This window comes from Rhagoletis pomonella, unplaced genomic scaffold, assembly GCF_013731165.1.
Source record: "Rhagoletis pomonella isolate Grant_MI unplaced genomic scaffold, Rhpom_1.0 Rhpom_scaffold_00007, whole genome shotgun sequence".
NCBI lineage: Eukaryota > Metazoa > Arthropoda > Insecta > Diptera > Tephritidae > Rhagoletis > Rhagoletis pomonella.
In genome coordinates, this window is record NW_023458561.1 from 51,009,515 (window position 1) to 51,026,032 (window position 16,518).

Sequence of the window (16,518 nt, forward strand, 5' to 3'; positions counted from 1 at the left end):
CTTGTCTTGCCAGTTTTGGCATGGTATCATTTTGACGCCGAAAGCGAAATTGCATAATCAGCCAATAATTTGAGCGGTGCATTCACACTTGCTACAGACACTTTGTTGTTGATGTTTTGATTTTTTTTTTTTGATTTTCAAATACATTGTTACTTCATAAATATGTACATTCTTTCTTGCGAAAGACTATTGCGCACAGCTGTTTAGCAGATTTTTTGTAAATCTTAAAAACTATTCACAGCTGCATGGTTTTGTCTTTTACTTCACAGGAACTAGTCAGATACATAATTATGTACGTTTACTATGTCTTAAATTCTTTCTTAAAATACTTTATTTTGAATTTGCCCACTTTTGCGTGTGTGTTAACATATGTACATATGTAGGTAGTATATACCTCTGCCTGTATATATGTATGTAAGTATGTTTGTGCGATTGCAATTCTCAGCATATTAATTACCAGATCCCACATTTGATTAGATGTCATGTGTAACCGTCGCATCGGCCAATCAGGCTTTAATCTCTAATAAAGATTCTTCATATACATATGTACATATGCATATTAGGGTGGTCCTTAAATGTGGGAACCAAATTTTTACATCAGATTTCCTAAGCTTTAACCCCTACGTCGATGCTCCTATAGTCGAAGATATCACATATAAATTTTGGTCCCGGTTGGAGACGGTTAAGGCGTGTCGCACAGGGGTCAAACTTCAGATTACTCGTCTTCAGAAAACGTCTTAACCGACTGCAATCGGGACCAAAATTTATATGTGATATCTTCGACTTTAGTAGTATCGATTTTGGGTATTAATTCAAACAAATATTTTTAATTTTTTGAGTCTCCATAGAGGCTTCTGGCCTTTGACACCTTTGCGAAAACGCCTTAACCGACTCCAATCGGGACCAAAATGAATATACGATATCTGTCATCGTGGTATTACCGATTGAGGGGGTGAGACTGAAAAAAATCGTTGATTTGATTTTAGGGACCACCCTAATGTATATATGTATGTACGTATGTGCTTAGCTATGTTTATAAGGTTGTGTTGATATGATTGCATCTTACGAGAATGTACATATGTACATACTATGAATAAATTAATTGCCGCCGATTAGATTCAATGTGTCACAGTTCAATTCAATGAATGCAAAATAATTCCGACTTAATAGATGATCAAGATTTGCATTTTTATTAATGAATTCACTTATTGAGTAATCTGTGATACATAATAGCAATCAGAAATAAACTTCATTTTGGAAAAATTATAGAATTAATTTAACTTAACTGGATAAAGCGCATAATTGTTTTGTTAGGTGTTCATTGAAAAGACTATACTTTGCTGAGTGTATGAAATTCCTGCGCGCGTACATTAGATATAATTTATTTCAATAAAACTAAACATACTTAAACTTAGCCAAAAACATAGGAGATTTTGTTTAACTGCCTTCAAAACTTTTCTTACTTGTGATGTATTTTCAATTAACTTATGCCCTGCATTTAAATCCAGTTTTTAGTCTGGAAATGAAGTACATATTTTCAAACCTTAAGGATTGATACCCATATTGTAAATTATTGAATAGTTTGAATTTAAATTTTTAAACAGGTGGCAACCTTCTTAAACTCCTTTTACCTGACACCTATATAATGAGAGTTACATACATACATATACATGTTTTTGAATTGCCTAATTTCCATAATTCAAGTTGAAATTGATTTTTCAAAAAGTTGGTCACCATAACACATATGAGCCATTCTTTTTTAATAACAGCAAAGTCTCGGCATGTTTCAAGTGTTTTAGAGGTACGTACACTCCGAGGGCCGAGCATCGACTCGAACCACTTTCTTGTTGCAACCAAGATGCGCACCCGCCTCTGTGCAGCAAAAAATATGCGCCCAAAAATGCAAGGAAAGCTTAGTCACAACAGACGGCTGCTGCATTCGCTAATCGACTCTCACACGTGCTCTCAGAGAGCACTCTTCAACAAAGCGACTTATGCGAGGAGTGGAACCACATTTCCGGTTCATCAATTATCGACGCCGAAAAAGTAGTCAGGTATCAGCGAGCCCGAAAGAAAAACTGGTCAACGAACTGCAGAGAAAAAAGATGTCGCCTACAGGGCCACGCTGAAATCGGGCGCAACGCGAGCCATGTGGGATCGTTATAGGGAACTGAAGAGGGAAGTGAGACGTATGTATGTATTTGCCGCAATAAGAAGAGGGAGACCGAAATACGTGAGTGCGAAGAGCTTGAAATGCTAGCCGACAGGAAAAAAGCCCGAAAATTTTACCAGAGGGTTAGGCGACAGACGGAAGGTTTTAAGACCAGGGCGTACTATTGTAAGAACAACAATGGCGGCCTAGTAACCGATGTCAAGAACGTACTTAAATTATGGATGGAACACTTTTCCACCCTACTGAATGGTAGCAACACTAAAAGCTGTGGAGAAGACGAACCCGAGCACACAGTCGATGATGGCGGAGTCAATGTTCCACCACCTTACTATGAAACAAAATTAAGTACTCGGAGTTTGGCCTCGCAGTCCATTAAAAATCTAATTGCAGAAAATCTGGAAAAAAAGGAAAATTCGGTTTTAGTAGTTTTTTCTTGTACATAAAGCATGGCACAGAATTCAAAATAAATAATTTTTTTTTTATTATAAAATATTTATAAAAGGGTGTTAATGCATGATTCGCCCGGGGTGCCTAATTGGTTAAGACCGGCCCTGTATACATATATAAATATTTATGTAATTGGATACGCTGACTATGTACAAGTGGCAATCGAGTACATTCGTAATTGGAAGCAAACTACAATGCGCTCTAAGTTATTGACCTTGGTTAAGGAATTTAATTTATAAAGCAAACGTTGGTGGTACGCAACAAAACAATGAATAATTGGATGACCGGTATGCTAAAAAAAGAAGGCACCCTAAGAGAAAAGTAAGCATTAAGTAAAGCAAAGTTATTAAAGAATTATATTCGTTCCGGTTTAGAACATTGTAATAGCTTACTACGGGGAGCATAGACAAGAAAAATGGTAAATAAGAATTTGTGAGCCACGAACTTGAATTGTGAACAAAAGGAGGGCTGACTAAAAAAGAACAAATTGTATTACATTTATTTTTTGTGTGCAAATGCATGATTGTGCCTCACTAACTAAATACAAAAATACATACATATGTATGCAAGCATGCTTAAAAAGGTATTGTTCATGAGTGTCGCGCAAGCGCATGAGAACTCTTCCACACTGATAATAACAAGCGTGTAAGCGCGAAATAGTGGAGGTAATTATGTGCAATATCATATGAATAACCAAAACAAACAAAGGCTTAATGAATAAAAAAAAGTTAGTTTAATAATCAAACAGAAATAAATGATTTCACAAAGTTGTGATAAAATAAGTAGGTATCTATCTACTCATATAAAGAAGCACGATACATTTGTGAATATCTCACGCAATATCACAATTTTTAATGTTGTACACAGCACATTGAGGACAACCAAAACATCTTGTTTTGCGCTAATAAAAAATAAATAGTGCCTCGGATTTTTACTGGCACACACTGGCAGGTTTGCAGTCGTAACTATCACGGAAAATTTCACGTGCTTGTTTAGGTAGCCAGATAATAATAATAATAATAGATTGGCGCTTACACATATGTTAGTGTTTGGCCGAGCTTCTCCTCCGACTTGTGGCGTGCGCCTTGATGTTGTCACACAAAGCGGAAGGACCTACAGTTTTACGCCGACTCCGAACGGCGATTGTATTTTTATGAGAAGCTGTTTTTTCATGGCAGAAATATACTCGGAGGTTTGCCATTGCCTGCCGAGGGACGACCGCTGTTAAGAAAAAACCTTTTTCTATATTTTTTGTGATGTGTCTCTGACCAGGGCTTGAACCCAGGTGCTGATGAGTGAAAGCGCGCACTGCTTACCACTACACCACAGCGGCTGACAGGTAGCCAGATAAAAATATAATTATTTAGCTATGAGAATTTTTTATGTATGTAAAATAAGTATCTTTTTCTTAGGAAAACTTAATATTCCTTGGTTTTCAGAAATTTTATTTTACGCTATACTTCTATTTAAACTGGTCGGCTATCTAAAGGAAGGAAGGGAGAGAGACACATTTTCCAGAGGAAGAAAGCTCTAACAAAAGATACGTTAGTGCGAATAATTTAAATAGCGGCACAATGTGGGGGGTAAATCACCATATGTCAAAAAAGCAGTCGTTATGTCTCAACCGATTTGTAGTATTCTTTTCTTAAAATGTTCATAATTCAGACAGGTTCATCAGGAGTCATCCCCGATTAGTGGCATTTTTTTCAGTGAATTTATTGAATTACAATGATAATAATTTTCAAGCCGGTGGATGGTTATATATATCCATCAAATTTTGCATGATTGTATGTGTGCTTTGACATACATACATATGTGCATATATAGGGTGTCCCAAAATTAACGCAAGATTTTAATTTAATAGAAAACACAGATATTTTTTAATTACCTGCTATAAGCGATTTTGACAAAAAGTACTTTCTGATGTTAGAACTTGTTTGATGGTACTTTCGTTTCTACGAAAAAAATGTCGCGTTTTGATTACCCCTTTTTGTGTTCGATTCTAAAATAAAAACAAACGGTGAGAAAAGTGTGTGTTCGTTTTTTAAAATGCCACACTTATGTAAGGCGAAAAACGCACATTACCTGCCTTGCTAGACAAGGACAACAAGAAAAAAACGTGCCCATTTACGGGCTTGAGTGTAACTTCAAACACATTTTGCACCGTGAAAGGGTAACATTATTTGGAAGAAACGAAATCACAATGAGACTTAACTGCGATCACTGATGGTAATTTTAAGTTTAGAATTGAAGAATTTACTGTATTCTTCCAACAAGCGATATACATATAAGGTCAGTATTAACAGACAAGTTCTAACATGGGAAAGTACTTTTTGTGAAAATCGCTGATAGCAGGTTTTGAATATAAGCCGCTTTGCCGCTACACATGATTGCCAAACTGTCGTTTATTTTTAATTGTCGACACTTTATTGCAGCAATGGCGTTAAATTCACAGCTTCGTGAATTCCGGGTCTCCCTATATACATACATATACAAGTGTTTGCCGGCTACGGAAGCTGCCAATATGGATGATGCCATTATTTCGGTTCGCTGGTCATCGTGCTCTTTTATTTTTGTTTCCATTTTTTTGCGACCATTATTATTGCGTTTTTGTTTAGGGTTAGTGCCATCATCCAGTTCAAGTGCATCAAAATACTGCGTGGCTTTCCGGCCAGTTCCAGCGCGTAATGTTTTTACACGTATGTATTTCGTTATGAGTGTGCTGTAACATATGAGCCATAGGGTGATCCAAAAATACAGAGGGAAATCTACTTTTTGAAAATGGAAAAAAAAACCTGTACATGTTTTTAAATATGAAATCGGTTAACATTTAATGGTGCCGCCAGAGCTTTGAAGTTTCCCATGTAAACACATATGTATGAAAAAACACTTTTTGTAGAATCGCTATAAAATCGCTAAACATAAATATTTGTTGATCGCATCAAAATATTTCCATTAAAAAATCTTCAAAATATAAAACTACGATGCATATTTATCTAGAAAATTTTACTAACTACTTTTTCATAACTGTTGCTTTCCATTTCAAGACAACCGTTCAGGTACGGGCATGATTTTTAATTTCGATGAAACTGAAATATGTTGTAATCTTATCTCATATACAATACTAAGTTTTTTATGTGCCCATTACTGCATCACGCACAAACAACTCGAAGTCTGAGTTGTTTAACTTTTTTCAAATAAGCATCATAGTTTTACTTTTTGAAGATTTGGATTACCCTAATATAAAACTATGCTTGACTAATTATTGGTTAATTTGACTTTGATGCGTATTATTTTAATTGGCGTTGTGGAGATAGATAGATAAAGCACTGCGACCAGTAGGTCTATTGAGCTTATTGGCATTGAGTACAAATTGATATTTTTTGAACATTTTTCATGTAGCAAATATTTATTATTTTCATGTTGCAAATATTTATTATTTTCATGTTTCAAATATTGAAAATATGAAAAAAATCTATCTCGCAAATTTTTCTTGCATTGCTGTTACCATTTGATTTTCTTGCCCGCAATAATTTAATGCCATTTACCGCCACAATTGCTGTAGCTCGCCGGAAAATATACACGAGTAGTAGTATTTGCTTTGCGTTTCACGCTTCGCTACGGGCATTTATGGTGCGTCGTCAGTAGGTATGTCGCTGAACTCCTCTGTCATGTGTTTTTTTCGTCGTTGATTTTGCAGCTAGTAGAAATTAGTTGTAAACATATTACGGTCTAACATTTTCAACTTTGAACCAAAAGGCAGGGGGCTGTAAACTCATACCGGTGTTGTTGCATTCATTTTATTTAACACTTTCGTCCATCTAAGTAGTATTTATTTACTACCTCTTAGGGCCGTTTTCTGAAGTAACCTTTAACTTAAAAGCTCACTTTATATTAAAAGATTGGATTAAAAATAAAGCTATGTCTAAAGTTAAGCATTTCTATTTTCGGTTTTTGACATATGTATGTTTCTTGGTTGTAAACCAATTTAAAACTGACAAGAAAATGCTTTACTTTAGACACAATCTTAATCTTCAATTTTAATGCCACCTTTAAATATAAAGTGAGCTTTAAAGTTGCAGGTTAGTTGAGAAAACGGCCCTTAATAAATTTCAAATTAAGTGGCAGATTTTTCTGCTACACTTAGAGCGCCTATTTGCGGTAAATTGCAAGTTCCCGTATTATTTTATGTATTTCTTTTTTATGGTTAATAGAAAATTTCCAAAATTTGGCAAATTGTTTCGCGTGGTAGCCAATTGTGTTGGTTGAAGGCTTGCAAGCCATTTAGTCAGCCATTAGCTGGTTGTTAGCGTTTCCAGCAGTTGTTGTCGTTTTCAATTGCCAAGGAACAAAAAATAACAATGAAAATGAATTAAAAGCAGATACATTAATATGTACCTACGTCGAATTTTCAGAAAATACATCCCTAATTTGTAGACCACTTCTTGCGCAAAATGGTATAGGGAAAGTCCGTTTAAAGTCACAACGCACCTCTAAAACTCGACTATGGCGGATATGATTATTAGGATGCCTCAAACCCAACTCGAACAAGTGCAATAAAAATGTATACAAATTAGGTTAAAACCTTGTAAGACAAAAAAGGTCCATTCTCGGCCCTTTGAAGCTTTTTCAGGAGAGCTGGTTGCTTAAAACGACAATGCATTTTGCATTTCATGCGTGAGCTAGGTAAGGAAAGAAAGAGAAAAGGGCAGGGTTTAGTGTAACACCAAACAAGTTTTGCACCGTGGAAGGGCAACATTTATTAGAAGAAACGAAATCACCATTATTCCAAAAAAAAAAAAAATGAAAAGGCGGGAAAATAACTCTTGTAAATTATTTCGTTGAAGCTCTAAAAAACATTTGAATTGTTCCACAGTGTCATTTTTTGAATAAACTGGATAGGTTTAATTCAGATACTACTTGTACATAAAATAATTCGTTTCCTTTTAGATTGACGAACAATCACTGGCGGATCATTTGGCAGAACACGAAAAGGAATTAATTTTTGGAAAAGCGAAATCAAGTAAGTACAAACGAATTAAATAAACTAGTTAAGAACATTGAATGTCATGTGGTTCGAAACTTCAGTGCCTTGACTTGAGGTCAGTAAAAAATAAAAAAAAAAAAAAAAAAATCAACTGTAATTTGTAGCTTCTTCTACTTTTATATACACTCATGGCAAAAATGTTGGCACAACGAATTTTTGCAATTTTTTATTAATATGGTTCATGCATTAATAAAACATAAAAGTAATACTTCTAAACTTTGTGCAAATTTGAGGAAAATTCTATAAATTTTCATGCGAATTTTCAACTTCTTAATAAGTTTTTTTTTAGTATGCAATTTTTTAGCCCATTAAATTTTAGTATACTTACCGTTGAAAAAAAAAAAAATTCGAAAATACTTTGTATGGAGAAAATGCTTTAACAAAAAAATTGTCAACGCGATTTTTACCAACTTCATATCGATGGCTGAGTGGAAGATCGACCTATCTCGGCAGCCAGTTCGAAAACGCTCTATCTCAAAAAACTTTTCAAGAACGCCCTATTTCAGAATTTAATTGAAAAACACCCTATCTCAAACTTCGGTTCAAAAACGCCCTAACTCACTTCAAAATGTATTGAAAATATGCTGATATAGGGCGTTTTTGAATCGGCAGCTGAGATAGGGCGTTTTTGAAACGATTTCTGAAATAGGGCGTTCTTGAAAAGTTTTTTGAGATAGAATGTTTTCGAACTGGCTGCCGAGATAGGTCGATCTTCCACTCAGCCATCGATATATCCTGAGTTTTGAACAAAGTTTAGAAATTATTTTTAAGTTTTTTGTTGCAGAATGGAGCATATATTTATGAAAAGTTAGCGGAAAAATATAAAAATAAAAAATTGTTGCATATATTGTGCCAATACTTTTTGCCGTGAGTGTACTAAAGAACTTTTCACAATATGTGCAACAATTTTAATTTTAATTTTCTTTGCCTAATTTTTTATAAAAAAAATAGTTCAATTCGAAACACCTTCAACAAAAAAAAAAAATCCTAAAAATCAACTCGATTTTTTAGCAAGCAACTTCTAATTTCCTGCATAAAGTTTAGAAATTATACTTTTATGTTTTTTGTTCCCGAATGAAGCATATTTTTAGGAAAAATTAGCTGAAAAAAAAATTGTTGCTCATATTGTGCCAATGCTTTTTGTCGTGAGTGTACTAAAGTAAAGCGGCTCATACGCATAAAGAATTTTAAATAATAGTGGATATTAAACATTACGTTATTTAAAAAAATCTTCGAATATATTTCGTATGGAATGGAATGAGTGACATCGTAACCAAAAATACCAAAAATCAACAGCAAAATCCAGCTACATCAAACATTTCATACTTGCATTTTTTTTATAATAGAATTGAATGGGCTAAAACACTGCATACCCAAAACTCCTTAACGACACCATTTCCTTTGCTGATGAGATATTATAATGTTGGGTTCCTTAAGGCTAAGTAATAGCCTAGACCCAATACTCAGTTATTATTCCACCACGAGGTATTTTCAGTCCTCAATGCCTTGAAGTAAGTGCTTCGGTATCTATGGTAACAGAAAAGCTACAATCAAGGCATAGAGAGGCCTCAGAGCAAGTATTCTTCGGTTCACAACTAGTTATAGCACTTCCACCTTGGGCCATCGAAGACACCATCAGAAACTCGGCAAATATTTCGTTCAGCAATGACTGGGCGTCATCGAGGGGCTGCTGGTGGGCAAACTTCAAGCTACCCCTTATTACAGAGTTTCCAGCAAGGTAATTGTTTTCATTGAGCTGATGATAGTACAGACAACTTTCCGCCTTGAAGAGGAAGATACGGCAGAACAATATTTTTTTGATTCTGCCCCACCATTGCAAAGGTATAGGTGGAAAGGGAAAAGAGAGAAAACTCCCAGGGAGTTTCTGTTCAGAATCGGTCTGCTAGCGAAAACCTTTGCTTAAAATATGATGCACTGGTCATGTAAACTTACTGTCCGACCGGCGTTCAGTTCCCGTCATTATATTCCGACACCTACTTCCGATACCATTTTAGATAAATCCGTTAAAGTACTCGGAGCTCTACGGCTGGGTTTCATTCCCTCGCATCAATCCTCCTCCTCAATCGTTGTGCACAACCTTCGTTGCCACTTAAATTAAGCTACAACATAGTCTGTGCTGCCTGTATTCCTCGCCCCAACTGAGCTGTGCCCAAAGGTTTTGTAATTGAATTCCTCTATGGCCGTCAATCCACCTCTTTCCCCAGGCCTTAACTCGCTTTAGATCGCGTCGTATTATTAATTTGCCTGACTTATAAGGATGCCAGGCCATAGTGATATCCCAGGAAACGGTGCGTCTGATGAATTGCTCAGGGACCAAGAAAAGAGAGTGGGAGCTCCCTTGACTACTTGTGGATTTTTTTCTGGAAAGTTAGGGCCCTGGTCAAGACATAGGACGCTGGGAGAAAACCCGGGCTTATATATGGTGAGGTCATTTTGCCCGAGGGTGGACCGCTGACGGTCTGAATATCTTGATTTTGGTAGGTGTACTGGTTGGCCACTGTCCTATCAGGATACATGCAGTGAGAATAAATATCTTACCGGATCATTTTTGTAGGTGGAACCATTTCAACACTTCCACTTAAACTGCGCAGCATTTGCCAGATTGCGGTTTTAGTACTTACGTTCGTACTTAATGACTAGTCCGAAGAAGTTCTCTGGGACTAGCATCTGTCGCTTGCGAAACCTCGTACTCAACACTCTGCGTTCTCGCAAAAGTTCAAAGAAATATATATGTACTATGTATACCCATACACATATACATATGAAAATAAGAATATAACAAGAACTTTAATAAGTCTGAAAAAAAATGTGTCTTCGATATTGGCAGTAATTTGTAATTTGCACTTCAGAAAATAAATTCGAACTGGAATCCAATAGCAGTGGCTGCCAGCAATCACTAATAACACATTGAGCTGTTAGAGGTGGTACACTTGAATAGACAAACGAATAGACAGACAGGCAGGCAGACAAGCAGACATAAAGATAGAGATATACGCTGATATAGACCAAAAGACTGCAGTTAAATTGGCAGACAGCGGGCACACCTCAACTTCTCAGCGTCCCCAGTGAATATTAACTGTTTGTTGCGCTCTGACTGTTAGAATATTAGGATTTATAAATGACTAAATATATATAATACATACATATCTAAATACATATATTTACATAAATACTTAAATGAATGTGAATAATTGCCAACATTGATCTTTGTTTGCAGAGCGTCCACTCAAATTGGTGCAGTTGCAACATCTAACGAATGCCAATGCCGCTGAGGGAGCAACCAAAGTTGCTGCTGCTGGTAGCTCAATGCAGGCAGAACCAAAACAACAACAGCACGAGATTCAGCAGCAAGCACACAAATCATCGCATCGTGTCAAACGTTCTGACACCAGCGCTAGCACAGAGCGTCAAAGCGGCGCCCAACCGCAAATGCAGTCGCCAGCGGGCCAAAATGAAGAGGTTGTCTCTGTGCAAATAAAAGGTAAGCCAGTGGCAAATACTCCACTTAACAACTTAACAAATGCTACACATACATACTCAAACATGATTTATTGCAAGATCATTGCGCGCGTGTTGCACTTAAAGTTTGATGAGATTGACAGAATATGCAGTACAGGTAAAGTAAGATAAAGATCTTGCTAGATATGAACGAGTATTTTCAAAATTCGATTTTTTTTTTTAATTTGATGAGACTAAGAGAATTTTATTAATTGCAAGTTCCCTTGCTGGAATAATAATTTGGACCTAAAGTAAAAACATGTTAGGAAACTAAAAAGTCATAAGGCAAAGCACAATGTGTATACGGTTTATTTAAAAATAGATTTCATTTTATAGAGTGCTACATATTTTGAAATTGTGGATATTATCGATGGTCCAAATTTAAAAAATTGAGAGAAATATGTGTTTTTCTTATTTTACCCGATAAAAAATCCCACAAGCCAAGTTCGACAATAGATTATTATATACCATTTTAATGGTCTATATATTCTCTTCTCAGCTCATGTCCGATCTTTGAAATCGAATCAAAAATAGTAATTCAAAAACTCATAAATCTACAAAATCCTATTTTCTGACCTAAATCGACAGGTCGTGACCTCTAAATGACCCTTAAAAAATCTATAAAAATAGGCAAAAATATTTCTCATAAAAGAATAAAGTTAGGTGGCAGGGTCTTAAAATTTCAAAAAAAAAAAAACATTTTCGATGGGCACCCTAGTGTTCATGTTAGTACTTGGGCCTTGTGTAAAGCAGCCCGAGAAGTGGATTTCTAATAGAAGCCTGCTTGTTTCGTGCGTGTGTGTGCGTGTAGTTTCCCTCAGGTTTTTCACAGTTTTTCAGGTTTTCCATGCGCTCCAATAGCTTATAAAAACTGTTTTTGATCGCGTCAACTTTCTCATACGACGTGAAGTGACAGAAATGACTTCGGGTATATTCCAAACTATGAAACCAATAATGCCCCCCTTTTATTCTTCACTTGGCAAACCTTCGCCCCACAACCGGTTAAGGTTGAGTGCATCAACTCAATTTTGATATTGTAAATGAGTGAATGCCACATCCATCCATCTGTGTACGTCTATTTTTGTGTGAGATGCATTTTCTTTTATTTCTTTCTAATGTTTTGCACTTGCCTCATTACCATATGTGATTTAAGACATTCTTTGATCTTATTGCCTATGTGGCCTTAGAAATAAAACTTATTATTCCGGTCAATGCAACTAAAATGATGTGGTTGTGAGATGCGCGAACAAAAAAAAACGGTTTAGAGATAGACTTTGAGTGCAGCAGTGGCTGACGAGCGCCTACCGTTGCATGAAAGATGCACTACTATCTGCACATATTGCAGTAATGAGAGAATATGTAGGTTTATATGTATATCTGCATCTAGATTCGTAAATTATGGATATTGTGATGAATATGAACATTAGGGTGGTCCTTAAAAAATCAAATCAAAGATTTTTTTCAGTCCCACCCCCTCAATCGGCAATACCACTGTCACAGATATCACATATAAATTTTGGTCCCGATTGGAGACGGTTAAGGGGTGTCGTACAGGGGCCTCTATGGCCTCAAAAAATTAATAATAATATTTTTTTTTTTCATTTAAAACCCAAAATCGATACTACTACAGTCGAGGATATCACATATAAGTTTTGGTCCCGATTAGAGTCGGTGAAGACGCCAAACATAGGGTAATCTGAACTTTGACCACTGTGTTGCCCAGTGCCTTAACCCTCTCCAATCGGTACCAAAATTTATATGTGTTATCTTCGACTATAGTTACAACGACGTAGGGGTTGAGGATTAGGAAATCTGATGTAAAAATTTGCTTCCTAAATCTAAGGACCACCGTAATGTACATACATATGTGTGTATATGTATATGTACACACAAATAAAGCACTTATGCATATGTATTATTTTGTTTTTATCCACGTATTCCCTTTACTTTTGCCAATGTACCATACATTTCTATTTCTTCTGCTCTGTTGGCTTTCAGTATACATACATATGTAGTAATTGTTTGAATTTTTTCGATTGCGTTTTTTGTACAGACAACGAACAATCGGTGCACCTACAGCTACGCCAGACACCGAAACTAATCGACGATGCGTTTGTATTCATCCGACGCTACGCCAACTCGACGCACTTCATTGAGGATTCGCATAAATTAGCGGAGCGGTATGAGCGGTGCTTTTACAGTAATGAAAATTCAGCACTTGACCTTTGTGATGATGAAAATGTGGTAAGTAGCAAAAAATATTCAACGCAAAAAAATTATATTGAATAAAAGATGAATGGAAAAAAAACGGTCGAAGTGGTGGAATATTTGTAGAGTAGCGTGTGTGAATTATTCGGGGAGAATGAGCGTGTAACCTGCAAATGGTCAAGCGACTGGCGCTGATCAAAGATTCATTTGCATAGAATGTTAGTTATGGAAAGTAGAGTGCACGGGTCAGCAGTCACGATATGAGAGAAATAGTGACTAAACTTGTGTGATGGGTATATTATGGAAATTACTTAGTGTATACCGCAGATGAGAATAATGTGCCAATTTAGCTTAATTTTTATTGTGATCAGCTGGTCACACTGGTGGCAGGTGTTGACTGTTATCAGGGACCGAGAACAAAAGGTATGATCGAAACGAAATTTTATTCTCGTGGTTTTGTTCCCAAGAACGCTTAGCCTTTTCACAAGAACGAAAGTGAGAACAAAATTGTCGAGAACGTTCTCAACGGAAATTATTTATATATGAACAAAACCCTATGGAACGTTCCAAAAAAGAACAAAATGCGAACAATACGTTCGGAAGCATTTCTAGAGGAACAAAACTCTAAGGAACTTTCTCTCAAAGAACCATTTAGGAACTTAAGTCTCAGGAACTTGCTGACAGAGAGCGAATCGGGAACAAATCTTCTCTGAGCTGTTTGCGAAGAATCAAAGCGAGAAGAAAATTCTTCTCATAGCGTTCCATTTTTTTGAAATGTTTGAATATTGACATTAGTCAATAAAGAACTGAAAGACAATTATGCAAATTAAGTAAACAAAAGACTTAAGACACCAGCTTTTCTTGCACAGAAAATTAAATTTGTTTCCAAAAATGGACAGTTCACCCTAATGATAAACAATCAGGAAGTTGAATTGATCTAGCTTTTCTCTGGCAGAGAATTAGAGAATTTTTCCTCCAAACATGCAGACGTCCCTCTCATTCTCTTGTTTCGTTTTGTTCTCTAGCAAAACGTTTCCCAGGCTTTTGCTCTTATTTGATTGCCCTTGAAAAGGTTCTCGATACTTTCGCTCTCGTTTTGTTCTTATTAAAGACGTTCCGGAAAGTTTCGTTCTAATTCTGTTCTTCTTGAAAACGTTCCAGAGAGTTTTGTTCGCATTTTGTTCTTTACGGAAACGTTTTCGAACTGCTCTCAACACTTGTATTCCTCTTTGAGATTACATTTTGTTCTCATGTAGAACTAATCCAAATCTGGAACGCGTTCTCGGTACCTGATTGTTAATAGGCGTTGTCTAAAGGGGCGCCCAGTAGATATAACCAGTAGCTAGTGCTACCAGATATCAAGTAACCGGTCCTAAATCTAATTCGTTAATTTAATTTTTTGAACCCCTTTCCTACATTTCAGCGCGGTGTTTTCCATCACAACTCCACTAACTATATAATACATCCATTGCCGGCACGTTTTGGCAATTCCACACATGTAATACTCGAATCCAACTATCACACAGCGTCCAACCAACCCAAGGAGTCTGCCTCCATGCCGCTGGCGGCAACGGTACTTAATGCAAGCCTACAATTTGAACCCGACGAAGAAGATTTCAATGAGTTAAGTGACTTCAATTTGGTGCCCACTGTGATTGAGGACACTTTACGGCCCGCACGTAACTCCGATTATGAACGCAATGAAGAAATCGAAGGAGACACATTACATAACTACACATATCATCACAAAAGCAGGGGCGATAAATCTAAAAAATATGTGGAATTAAATTTACGCTACAAGCCACGTTATCATCACAACAACGAACAGCAGCAGCACAACAGTCATCAACGTCAACAGCACCTGAAACAACTGCAACACCAACATCTACATCAACAACTAACAAACAAACAGAAGTCGGATAAACTGCAACAACGCCAAAGAAAACAAAAAGCACATCATCGCAAACAATTTTATGAAACACTGCCACCATTAGCACATAGCAATGTAACTCATAAGAGCAACAACAACGACAACAGCGAAAAGGATGATAGCAAAACAAACAGGAATTCCCAAAGTGATGACAAGCAAAATCGACGTCGTCGTCGTCGTCGTCGTCGTCGCCGTTACATCGCCTCTGGCAGTCCAAAAATACCACAAGATCTTTATACTGAGACCGCGATCTTTGTTGATCGTGATCTCTTCAAGCATATGTCGAAGAATTTCCCCGACAATACTGAAAGTCAAATGATACGTTTCGTATTGGCAATGATAAATGCTGTGCAGCTGCTGTATCATGATCGTTCGCTGGGGCGTCGCATCAATTTCGTATTGAAACGCTTGGAGATACTTTACAACGATCCGGCAAATTTGCGGCGCTCCGATGATATTGATACGTATTTGAGTAATTTTTGTGAGTGGCAACAACGTTTAAATCCGCCATCGGATACCGATACAATGCATTATGATCATGCTGTGATCTTGACAGGTGGGTGTGAGAAAACAATTTAGTACCTCGTAAGTTAAGAAAAACGTTAAGTTACACTGATAGGCACAATTTCACAAGTGATGACGGAAAATCGTTTCACAACTCTTCCAGGAAAGAGAAAGTAAGAATAGTTTAAGTTCAGACGAAACCAAATAGTTCTCTGCGGTTATGCGATATTTACATTAGAGTGTGCCAGGATATAAGAAATACATATTTTTTTGTAACTTTTTAACTTTTTTGTCTAGTTAGACGTAAGTGATTTATATATAAAGTTTTATTGTTGTGCGATGACGATAAACCACAGCGGCTTGAAAGTGAACTTTTTTTCAGAGTTTTGTTTCGAGTTTCAGTGTCGATTTTTCCTAAGCCATAGTTAACCTTCTGCTTGCTTCCGACTAAATGTAAAGCAGCAAGACTACCTGAATTTTTGTGCGACAAACTGCAGGTGGTTTCCACGGTCCACCTGTTATTACCTTCTCGATGAGTTCAGCCATTAGTCTGTGTTTGCAGGAGGTTCGAGGTATTGCCAGCTCATCGGCTCGACAGTTGCCAGGAATGTACTTGTGTCCAGGGACCAATACAATAGTCAAGGAGCATTTTGAAGCCAATTTGAACCTTTCAGCCTGGCTGTCAGAAGA

The 16,518-nt window shown here is 36.7% G+C and overlaps 1 protein-coding gene across 1 annotated transcript in view; it reads left to right on the forward strand.

Annotated features, from left to right (window-relative positions):
* The window catches only part of LOC118743880, a 45,598-nt gene that overhangs the window by 23,483 nt on the left and 5,597 nt on the right, over nucleotides 1-16,518 (forward strand). Inside the window, exons 3-6 of the mRNA XM_036476642.1 lie at nucleotides 7,571-7,643; nucleotides 10,906-11,169; nucleotides 13,240-13,430; nucleotides 14,818-15,880. Coding sequence (XP_036332535.1) covers nucleotides 7,571-7,643; nucleotides 10,906-11,169; nucleotides 13,240-13,430; nucleotides 14,818-15,880 — 1,591 coding nt within the window. The remainder of the gene's footprint in view (nucleotides 1-7,570; nucleotides 7,644-10,905; nucleotides 11,170-13,239; nucleotides 13,431-14,817; nucleotides 15,881-16,518) is intronic.